The sequence below is a fragment of the Phyllobates terribilis genome, unplaced genomic scaffold (genome assembly GCF_046119375.1).
Source record: "Phyllobates terribilis strain yellow unplaced genomic scaffold, ASM4611937v1 Scaffold_2__4_contigs__length_985480577, whole genome shotgun sequence".
Lineage (NCBI taxonomy): Eukaryota > Metazoa > Chordata > Amphibia > Anura > Dendrobatidae > Phyllobates > Phyllobates terribilis.
In genome coordinates this window covers 661633014-661645602 of record NW_027362762.1, presented here as the reverse complement: position 1 = coordinate 661645602, position 12589 = coordinate 661633014, and the positions used below count along the sequence as shown (strand labels likewise).

The 12589-nt window shown below is 39.5% G+C and overlaps 1 protein-coding gene across 1 annotated transcript; it reads left to right on the top strand.

The window, feature by feature from the left end:
• The first annotated feature begins 454 nt into the window (after positions 1-454).
• LOC141223215 (gastricsin-like) lies at positions 455-12176 on the top strand. Its single transcript, XM_073666805.1, has 9 exons — positions 455-611; positions 1552-1708; positions 1800-1917; positions 2535-2653; positions 4211-4410; positions 9183-9290; positions 10524-10671; positions 11120-11218; positions 11832-12176. The coding sequence occupies exons 1-9, from the start codon at positions 556-558 to the stop codon at positions 11982-11984; spliced, it is 1158 nt and encodes a 385-aa protein (XP_073522906.1). The 5' UTR covers positions 455-555; the 3' UTR covers positions 11985-12176.
• Positions 12177-12589: the final 413 nt, after the last annotated feature.

Here is a 12589-nt window from a genome sequence, read left to right as displayed (position 1 = left end):
AATGGCACTGCTTGGCTCGCCCTCATCTTTTATAGTGCAAGTGATAGTACACCCTGATTAGCTGAGCTAGACTATGTGATGTGAAAGCTGCAAGGTATTGTGGGGAAGGCCATACATAATTAGTCTGTTCTCTCAGTCATCAGTAGTGTGTGAAATAGTAGTTTGTTTTTTTTGCAATCCTTATGAATCGAATCACAAAGTGATGGAATTTATGGGTACCTGTGAATTTGACACAATTTAATTCGAAGACGACCCTCAGCGGATCTATCCACTCACCTCTGCTAAGCACCCATTATAATTGTGCTTCAACTTTTCCAAGTATGTTATGAAGTTATGAAGTTGTGTTATGAAGCTGTGTTTGGTTTTCTTAGTTTGTCCATGATTCTTATCTGTATGACTTTATAATACAAATTTTGATCTGGTATAAAACCTGAAAATAACTGATAAGAAAGAAGGAGGCAGGGGAAAATTATTATCACAGGATTGTCTTTGTCGATATAAAAGGGAGAATGTGAATTCTCCTACCCACACATTGTCGAGCTGAAAGGCGTCAACATGAAGTTGGTAATTCTTTTATGCTTTTTCCTCCATCTGTCTGAGGCACAAGTAAGGTGAGTATGTTGATTAAACAATCTGTCTGCCTGCAATCTGCTCCTTCTCAATCCTTCAAGCTAGGGGTCACTTAAGTCTATCCGTGTCCCCCGGATTACTTCTGATGGTGAACATGCCAGGGTTATGTGCCTTGCTATGCTCCTATATCAACCCTTATCTGTCCCATCCCCCACCTAGGGAGGCGGGAAGCTGAAGTGTATAAGCATTTAGGCACCACAGCAACTCAGCCTTGAAGTGCAAATCACGTAAAGTTACAAAGGGAGTAGGCGAGTGCTGTGGCCCACTGATTATATAAGTGGCCAACGTTCTGCCTACTCATTTACTGCAGAATTGCAAACATACGTCCTCTGGAATTAACATCAGCAAAAGAACTGTGTGACAATAGCTTTGTCACATGGGTTGCCATTGTTGAGCAGTTGAGAGGTGCAAACACGCCGCCACTGGACTCTAGAGCAGTGGAAACGTGTTCTGCGGAGTTCAAGGTCATGTCTATCAATAAGTTTGTTATATCTTTTCAACAATTCCCCTTAAAGGGGTTGTCCACTACTATGATAACCCCTTCTTGAACAAAATGTTTGGCCCCGATAAAATAAAAAAATGTATACTCACCTCCTGTGTCAGCGCCTTCCAGTGGTGTCAGCACTCTTGGTTGCAGTGTCATCACTTGTGGGGACAGTGATGCCGGCGTTGATTGGCCGTCAGGCACTACGTGTCATTCCACCTAACCAGAGCTGCGGGATCACGTGTGCTGACACCACTGGAACAGAGCCAGCATGGGGGGTGAGTATAGGTTTTTTTTAACTTATCAGGGCCAAACATTTAGCTCAAGGAGGGGTTGTCCTAGTAGTGAGTAGGGGTTGTCCTAGTACTGGACAACCCCTTTAATAACAAAAAAGCAATTTTGATAAGATGACACCAATATATCTTTTTCTATTTAAGGGTCCCATTAAAGAGACTGAAATCCATAAGGGAAACAATGAGGGATAAAGGAATCCTGGAGGATTTTATGAAGACTCATGTAAAAGAACCGGCTCTAAAATACAATCTAGATAGTCTAAACAACTATGGAGTGGTCTATGAACCTATGTACTTGAATGTATGTACTGCTTAGTATAAGTGCTTAGAATATCTTCACGATCACTATGTTAACATTGCTTGAATATGTGTAATTGATATTTTTTTCATAGAATTATTATTTTGGAGAGATCAGCATTGGGACACCACCTCAGAACTTCCTAGTTGCCTTTGATACTGGTTCTTCCAATCTTTGGGTCGCTTCTACATACTGTCAAAGTCAAGCATGCAGTAGGTTGCATTTAGTAAAGTAATGTAACAGAAGAGTGTGTACAAGTATTGTGTACAGTGTTATTCAAATATGTTTTGAATCAACAGTGGAATCTAATTGCAAAAAAGGACTTTGTGCGTGGGTGGGACGACCGGCAGAGGTAGACATCCACCACGCATGAGGGGTGCATGTTCAAATTCTTTTGAAATAGCAATGCATAACATTGTAAGTGTATCCTCCTTACCCAACAGTGCCCCCTCCTCAGATTGATGGAAGCACTATTATAGTGTATAGAGCGAGGCCAAGCACACTGGACAGCTTCTGCCTGGGAGTATGTATAACTCATACACACCCTCCGGTCCTGGCTCAGAAACCGGCGAATCCCCCCAGTGCACAGTGTGTGCTCTGGGGGGATACATAAGTCTGCAGTCACACAGAATGACTGCAGACTTATCAATTGTGCACCATTTATGCATTACAATCAGTGTGACTGTTTTACCAAAATCAATAAAAATGGCAGGGCACTGTTATGTAATATAAAATAGGTATGTAATATTGTTATTATTTCTGTTTTATATTTATATAATATTTATATCATATTTCTGTTTCTTACATAAAATGTATTCTTAATACATAGCCAATCACCCACTCTTTAACCCGGACCAGTCATCTACATATAGCACCAATAACCAACAGTTTGCAATGTCCTATGGGAGCGGCAGCATGACTGGAGTGTTGGGGTACGACACAGTCACTGTGAGTATTAATAAATGAATTTAAAGTCTTAAGACTTTTGTTAGGTGCATATTGTCGTTAAGACATTCTAGGAATTCAAATCATAAGAGTCTATTTCCCATAAATATTAAGAATAGACCCCCGTAAATGTCTAAAAGATGTGGGTCGCACTGCTGGAAGCCACATCTGTCTTAAAAACAGGGACAGATTGTGCACTATGGGAAATAATGAGGTAGCTTACAAGCATGACTCTCTGCATTCATTCATATGGAAACTAGAAACTAATGGACACTTATGGCATATCTTATAGATATACTTATTAAATTATGGTTGCCACTCCCAAGCAAAAGATAGTCAAGTGCAGGAAGAAGGGGGTGGAATGTCCAACTCACCTGTTTTTGGAGTAAACCACAGCACTTGTGATGCACATCAGATTGCATTTATTAGGAATTCATAGATCAATCCTAAATCAATAGTTTGTATTTTCATGTATCCAATGTATTACATTGACGGAATACTTGAATACACCACTAACTTTTTTACCTTGATCACAGTGATATTCTTCAAGAAATGAAGATGATAGACAAGCACATCTAGGTCTTAGGACTTCTAACAGGAGAGAGACAGATGTCATAAGTGTACCTGAAGGGACAACCTCTTTACAGCACAATATTTAAAGGGATTTTGTCATCAGGTTTTTGCTACATGATGATGAGGCAGAGACACTTATTCCAGTGATGTGTCACTTACTTGGCTATTTGCTGCAGTTTTGATTAACTCACTGTTTTCTTTGCTAGAGCTCTCCCAGTTCTCTGAATGCTGTGATCTATATAACCCCTCTTTATAACCTCGCCCACCCCACTGTGCATAGGCATAAAGCTGCCAATCATTGGTGGAGGCGGAGTTATACAGAGCTCATGAATATGGAGGACCACATGGCAGCAGGTTTGCTAGTCCTCTAGTGATAATCTCCTGCTGATAAAACTGTGATTTTTAAAAAAAAAATACAGCAAGCAGCCCAGTAAGTTAGCCCAGTAACATCGCTTGTATCAGGGTCTCTGTCTCTACATTATGCTGATCTCAGATTAGGTGACAAAAACCTGATGACAGATTCCCTTTAATGAATTTTGTGTTACAAATCTTGAAAACACTTCTATGAACTGAGAAAAACATGGAGTAGTACAAGGGTAAATCTTTTTTTATGAACAGATCTTGAGGAATGAATATTTAATTTGGCTCTCTAAACAGACACAAGCACAGCATAAAGGTCACAGATCTACTTTCTATAACAAAGTATATTGATACAGATTTTAATACATGTGTATAAAGTGGATAGGATAGGTCATCAATATCAGATGGGTGGGGATCTGACACCCAAAAATCCCACCGGTCTGCTGTTTTCAGCTCCAGCACTGGCCACATGTAGACAGTGAATGGAGCCTTTACTGAGAACTGCAGCTCAGCTCCTGTTCAGTATCATAATAGGAAAAGCCCTTTAATACTAACATTTATTTGATTTTAGTACTTATGGTAGGACACTTCCAGGGTGAATCAGTTTTTATTTATTGTGTCTTGTAGGTACAAGGTCTGTCTATTCAAAATCAAGAATTTGGTTTGAGCGTCACAGAGCCAAGCAGCTTCTTTTATTATGCCAAGTTTGATGGGATTTTTGGAATGGCCTACCAATCAATGTCTGCCGGAGATGCTACAACTGGTGTACAGGGGCTAATACAACAAAATCTAATCCCACAACCAGTGTTCAGTTTCTATCTCACTGGGTGAGCACCAAAAACAAGCAAACAACAATCTTGCCAAAAATTTTAATTTTGTCTTCCTTGTCATGTTAAATAGGCCTCAAAATCCTAATTGCTGTCAGGTTCCCTATTTTGGTGATCTTCCCAAATTGACACCTTCCTCCACACCTATTTAGCAGATATTGTGCCCTTGTACCCAGCCTTTGACTTGTAACCTGTACAGAGAATTTTCTTGGACAAGGTAAAAGCCCCATTATGGATCACTACATATATGAAAGCTGCTTACAATAAGAAGTGCAGGTAGTTCATACTAGAAGAAACCTCAATAAGGGACTTAGCTCTTTGTATTAGGTAATTGTCCTAACAGAGATGAGCTGGAAGGTTCCCCCACGAAAGGACTATTGAACTGTAGCACATGTCATCCATAGCTGAGCTCGCTCTTGGACATGCAGAAGATTTACAGTACAGACCAAAAGTTTGGACACATCTTCTCATTTAAAGATTTTTCTGTATTTTCATGACTATGAAAATTGTACATTCACACTGAAGGCATCAAAACTATGAATTAACACATGTGGAATTATATACTTAACAAAAAAGTGTGAAACAACTGAAAATATGTCTTATATTCTAGGTTCTTCAAAGTAGCCACCTTTGGCTTTGATGGCCAGGTTATCTGGCGTAGAACCCCATCACTCTCCTTCTTGGTCAAATAGCCCTTACACAGCCTGGAGGTGTGTTTGGGGTTATTGTCCTGTTGAAAAATAAATGATGGTCCAACTAAACGCAAACTGGATGGAATAGCATGCCACTGCAAGATGCTGTGGTAGCCATGCTGGTTCAGTATGCCTTCAATTTTGAATAAATCCCCAACAGTGTCACCAGCAAAGCACCCCCACACCATCTCACCTCCTCCTCCATGCTTCACGGTGGGAACCAGGCATGTAGAATCCATCCGTTCACCTTTTCTGCGTCGCACAAAGCCACGGTGGTTGGAACCAAAGATCTCAAATTTGGACTCTTCAGATCAAAGCACAGATTTCCACTAGTCTAATGTCCATTCCTTGTGTTCTTTAGCCCAAACAAGTCTCTTCTGCTTGATGCCTGTCCTTAGCAGTGGTTTCCTAGCAGCTATTTTACCATGAAGGCCTGCTGCACAAAGTCTCCTCTTAACAGTTGTTGAAGAGATGTGTCTGCTGCTAGAACTCTGTGTGGCATTGACCTGGTCTCTAATCTGAGCTGCTGTTAACCTGCGATTTCTGAGGTTGGTGACTCGGATAAATTTATCCTCAGAAGCAGAGGTGACTCTTGGTCTTCCTTTCCTGGGGCGGTCCTCATGTGAGCCAGTTTCTTTGTAGCGCTTGATAGTTTTTGCAACTGCACTTGGGGACACTTTCAAAGTTTGCCCAATTTTTCACACTGACTGACCTTCATTTCTTAAAGTAATGATGGCCACTCATTTTTCTTTACTTAGCTGCTTTTTTCTTGCCATAATACAAATTCTAACAGTTTATTCAGTAGGACTATCAGCTGTGTATCCACCAGACTTCTGCACAACACAACTGATGGTCCTAACCCCATTTATAAGGCAAGAAATCCCACTTATTAAACCTGACAGGGCACACCTGTGAAGTGAAAACCATTTCCGGTGACTACCTCTTGAAGCTCATCAAGAGAATGCCAAGAGTGTGCAAAGCAGTCATCAAAGCAAAAGGTGGCTACTTTGAAGAACCTAGAATATAAGACATATTTTCAGTTGTTTCACACTTTTTTGTTAAGTATATAATTCCACATGTGTTAATTCATAGTTTTGATGCCTTTAGTGTGAATGTACAATTTTCATAGTCATGAAAATACAGAAAAATCTTTAAATGAGAAGGTGTGTCCAAACTTTTGGTCTGTACTGTACATGGGCGAAACATGTAATGCATGTGTGACAAATTTACATGAGCCTTTTTCCAGCCTCTGAATGACTCAAATGGGTTGTCCAAAACGTATCTATTGATGACCTGTCTTTAGGATAGGTCATCAGCATCAGATTGGCGAGGTGTAACACCTGGCTCTCTCAATAATCACCTGTTTGCAGCTCCCACTGCTGCCGGATGTACACTGTGTGCAGAGTTGGTATACTGCACCTCAGCTACCATTGAAATGAATGGAAGCCGAATTGCAGTACCCAAGAGTGGCCACTACACAGCATATAGAGCCATGCGTGCCCAACTCTGCGAACTGATATATTGATAAGCTATCCTTTCATTGGATTCCAGGTTAGCCTCATTTTCTTATAAATATTGGTAACATTAGAAAATTAATTTACTATAAGAGCACATAAGAAAACACTGATCTGATAAAAAAAGGGGAGAAATATACACATATTATCTGACACAATGAAGTCATTGTCTGTCACTTCTACTAAATGACAAATCTTACAAATATCACATCCTGAAACTGGGAGGGTTCACTTATTGAGGCTTCCAAAATGTCTTAATGTAGGAATTAAAGGCAGCTGTAATTTACCAAAAATGAAAATCGGATGATAGAAAATTTAATCTATTAAAATTTAACGAAAACATCTAAATTAATGTTTTCACTGTATTCTATTTGGTTAGGTTTAGCACAGCCATCCCCTTCCACTGCACTCACTTCCCTGCTCCCGGCGCCTTACAGCACTAGGCCCTGTCCACCAGTACAGACCTGATTTGAATGATTCACTGACTATTCGGTTAGGGTAAGTGCCCACGATGCAGATTTGAAGCATGCGTTTTTTTCAGCATTTTTCAAGCTTTTTTACATGTGTTTTCGCATGCGTTTTTTTCAAGCGGTTTTCCAAGCAATTTTGAGCATCACTTGGAAAAGTGCTTGACAAGTTGGTCACACAATATAAATCCATGCAACCTGCATGGATTTCTATTGTGTGACCTACTTATGAGGAGATTTCTGCTTCAAATCGTGCATGGAAAGAATTAAAAAGTAAAAAGAGAAAAGAGAAAAAAACCTTATATTCACCTCTTCGGCGGCCCCCGGTCTCCCGGCGGTGATCCTCTCTCCTTGGCGGCCTGCGGTGTACTGGCAGGACCTGCGGTGACGTCATTTAGTCAGCTGATGGTCACACGACCACTGACGTCAGCGGTCAGCTAATGGTCATGTGACCATCAGCTAACTAAATGACGTCACCGCAGGTCCTGCCAGTACACCGCAGGCCGCCAAGCAGAGAGGATCACCGCCGGGAGGAGACCGGGGGCCGCCGAAGAGGTGAGCATGAATTTTTTTTTTTCCTTTACAATTCTTTTTTAACTTGCAGGTACTATGGTACCCGGGTCGGATGAGAGTCTCCTCCTCTCCAGACCCGGGTACCATCCGCACATTGAAACGCACAACATCCGCATGTATACATTTATACATGCGGATATTAGGCGGTCCAATTCAAGTCAATGGGCGCGATTTCGCCGCAAAATCGCGCCCAAATTGGTAGTGCTGCGGATTTTTCCCCAATGATAATCCGCAGCGGAAATTTCCGCAGCATGTGCACAGAACATGCGGAGTATCATTGGGAAACATGGCAAACATCTTAACAAGTGATTTTAATGCATTTCCGTGGCGGAAATTAAATCTGCATCGTGGGCACATAGCCTTACTCTTGTGTCTCCAAAAATAATTCGTTAAATTCACTGTCTAATCCAATTGGAGTAATTATAAAATATAACTTTTATTATTGTTATTGCCATTAAAATTATGAAAACATACAAAGGTGAGACAATAGTTTACAGATGAATATAAATAAGAAAGAAAGTTTCAGCTAAATAGCTTGAAAATCACGCTATGAATTCACCTAACTCTAGAAGCTCAGTTTTGTTTTTTTGTTTTTTTACCAGGTATAGCTATAGGATCACCATGGCATTCAGGTTTTTTTTTTTGTATTGTTATAGGAACAGAAAAATTTAACTCCTAAAAGAAATGGATCTGTCACATGACAGACACAAATGGTGATGGACAAGACCAATTGAATATAATCAGGTCTTTTTTGTTTCCGTTAGGGTGTCCATCTTTTTAATGGAAAAAACATGCAGTATGTTGCACCTGTTCTTCCAGTGAATATGATTGCAATTATGACTGAGCCTCCTAAGGGCTCGTGTAGACTACGGTTTTAATTGGACGAGTGCTATCCGAGGTTTTGACATATTGAACTCGTACCAATGTTATTCTTTGGGACCATGCACATGTCCGATTTTTTTCCTTGGACCCAGTGGTCTGAAAAACATAAAACTGCTTCATGCATGATTTGTCTCCGAGAAACGGATGGCACTCATCCATTCATGTCTGTGGGTCCGTGAAAAAAAATCAGACCACACTTGGATGACATCTGAGGACAGTCTGATTTTCATGGACTGACATAATGGAGACGGTGGAGAAATTTTTTTTTTCTCTCCACCTCCGAGAAAATCTTATTCCACTCAGATGAAACTCTGATCAGAGTCTGATTAACATAAGCGGGCTGGTTATCTCAGATGGAGAGAAAATGGTCGTTTGCACCTTCCCTAACAAATACTACAACATGAGTGTGAATCTAGCCTAAGCATTGAATTTTAGAGTGGAACCCTAGAGTCAGTTCTGCTGGTGGGCCCTAGGCGCCCCAATCCAACATTGCCTCCGGCTATTCTGGTTTCCTCCTACACACCAAAGCCATACTGATAATGGATTTAGATTGTAAGGGACAGTGATGGTAATGTCTGTAAAGCTCTGTGAAATTAATAGTGCTATACAAGTGAGTAAAATATAAAAATGTGTGCTCTTCCTAGGCAATCTGGAGAAGTGATCTTTGGGGGAGTGGACAGCAGCCTGTATTATGGGCAGATCACTTGGGCTCCAGTGACTGAGCAGATTTACTGGCAGATTGCTATTGATGAGTGAGTATTACATGAAATGTGTCATAGCTCAGATTTACATTAACCCAAACACATTTTAGTTGGTTTCACATCAGGGTGGGCCATTTATATGGATACACCTAAATTAAATGGGAATGGTTGTAAAAAACTCATGAAAGAATAAAGTTACATTAAAACCAAGCACACCATTGTTTTTCTTATGAAATTCTCAATAAGTTTGATGTGTCACATGACCCTCTTCCCATTGAAAAAAAATAAAGTTGAATCCAAAATGGCCGACTTCAAAATGGCCGCCATGGTCAGCACCCATCTGGAAAAGTTTTCCCCCTCCCATATACTAACAGGAAGTTGATATCACCAACCATTCCCATTTAATTTAGGTGTATCCATATAAATGGCCCACCCTGTATATATGTAAATGTAATACATCATTAAATTACGACCTATTCTTTAAATATATATTGGTGATGAGTTGTCTAATTTTCCATCTCTGATTAAAAATAATATTTAATTCTTGTAGTCTCACAATATGGCCGCGTTCACACTTTCTGTATTTGGTCAGCATTTTACATCAGTATTTGTAAGTAAAAGTATAATAGAAACACGTCACCACTTCTGTATTTTTCATTCAATCCTGGTTTTGGCTTCCAAATACTGATGTCAAATACCGACCAAAATACTGGACGTGTGAACATGACCTTACTCAACTTCCTGATCCATAGAGCTTACCTCTCAGCAGTCATCTCATTATCATGACGAGCAGGAATACAATGAAAACAGATGTCAATGGTGGATCCTATGATTATAGTCGATGGTCACAGCTCACCTCCTCCATCCCTGCATAGTTACTTTTTCACAGGTTATAGAACATGCCCAGGAATCTCTTCCACAGATGTCATTCACTCATCTAGAGACCACAGTTTCCCAAGTCCATGTAAAGCATATCTCTGGATGCTGGTAATAAATCCTGTTAAATAAACCTAGTTTAAACCTTTATTTAGGAAAAATGTGACATAGATACATTCTCTTTTAAATATGTCATTATATTTGCATATTTTTTGCAATAGTCAAGCCATTTTCCTTATATCACCTGTTTTGTTTGACAGAGGTATAATATAAAATGTTCCACTTTAATTTCTATATACTGTTTTCAGATGTTATGTTGTCATTCAGATTTAAATTGATTGCATCAAGAAACATGATTTTTTTTTATAACTGCCATCTTAATTTGGCCCTTTAATCCATTGTCTCCAGGTTCTCTGTTAATGGTCAGGCAAGTGGTTGGTGCAGCCAGGGTTGCCAGGGCATTGTGGATACCGGAACTCCTCTTCTTACCATCCCACAACAATACCTTGGTGATCTATTACAATATATTGGTGCCCAGCAAGGGCAAAATGGAGAGGTAAAAATGCTCCTATGTTTCTTGAAGGGAATTTTTCAGCATGTTTAAACATGAGGGCACAGTGGTATGGCTGTATACGACGTGCTTTTCTCTCAATAAAAATTACACTTCTTTTGTAAAGATCTTATGTGCCACTCGTGAGAAATCTAGTGTAGAAGCCATATGTAAATCAGGTTGGAGGTGCATTTTGGGCATGGCAATGAATTTGGACTGCTTCTGCATTACCACGCCCCCAGTGCACCTCCAGCTTTATTAGCATATAGGTTCTATGCTAGATTTCTCATGTCTGGCAAACTGTATCTGTGCTAAAAGTATAATTTGTATAAGGAAAATGCATCTATAAAAAATAATACCACTACTTTCATATTTAAACATGCTGGTAGGTTCCCTTTTAGCTCTGTCCAAGAACTAAAATGATTGCCCTCATACTCTACATTTCTCTGCACAGTATTATGTAAACTGCAACAATGTACAGAATCTGCCACCAATCAGTTTTACTATCAGTGGAGTCCAGTTTTCCATTCCTCCTTCCGGATACATCCTACAGGTATCACAGTTTCTCCTTCAATATGCCAATAATTGCCCTGTTTGTCTTAATCATACAATTTAGTTATTAATGTGTGAAAATAACATATTTAGATTTTATAGTACTCTGTACTTTTAATGGCTAACTGAAAAGATGGTAACAAGTTGCAAACTTTCGAGACTACTCAGGTCTCTTCATCAGGCGTAGAATAACACAGAATCTGAAGAGTCACATATTTGTACACAAGACACAGAAATAATGCAATAGATAAGACAAGTGACGTAAAGCAGAACTATCATTATGGGAGAGGGATAAATAGTTGTGGCTGTAAATATTGGAACATTTCATACATAAGGAGTGTGAAAGTTTTATTGTCCTGTGATTGAAGTCTGGTCCATGATTGTGATGCCTCCACATGGTCTGATGAGCACATTCCTTAGTTGATATAGAAAGACATAAATCCATACAACACATTCATTCCTACATTGATTGTGTCACAGGTTGTCATTAGTTTGTACGTCACTTGTCTCATCTATTGCATTATTTCTGTGTTTTGTTGTGTATAAATATGTGAAGTATAAAAATAACATGTAACTGTCCCCGTGGAAGCATCACGTCTCCTTGTATGTTTCAGATTAATGGATACTGTGTTGTTGGATTTGAGTCCACATACCTGCCTTCTAGAAACGGGCAACCTCTTTGGATTCTGGGAGATGTGTTTCTTCGGCAGTACTATTCTATTTACGACTTTGGAAATAACCAGGTTGGCTTTGCCGCCATGGCTTAAATAACTTCATGCTCTAAGTTTCTAAACCTTGAGGTAATGTAAAAGACAAGTAATTTGTAACCAAATTGTGAATAATGTTAAAAGGATCCTAATTGGTTGTAACATTGTAGATATCACCTGAAAGAAGCAGCACTAACATGAAATGTTCAAATAGCATATTGAAGAATAAACACTACTGTACTATTGACATTACTTTATTGGATCTGAATTTCTTTTCAACATGGACTATAGAAGAGTGTCACATAATTATATAATATATCTATCGTCCATAAAGTCATGAATGATTGCAATGAGAACCTCAAAATTATTATTACAGACATCAGCATAAAATATCAATGGTTCACATACTATAGAGGCAGTCCTGCTATGGTTTATTACAAGCTTGGAAGCCACACTGAATTGTTGCGTAGGCTCATTTGTTCACTACGACTATGTTGACATCTTAGTTGGAAGCATATGCTGCACTCATTTTTCAGGTAAAATGATGGACATCATGATGGGTCAATTGAGTCCATCTGGTGCCAATGGTGTCTGTGACGGAGTTCATCCATGGCATGAAGTCCGGTTTGCTAGAATAACAGAATTCATAACATAAGTGTGAACAC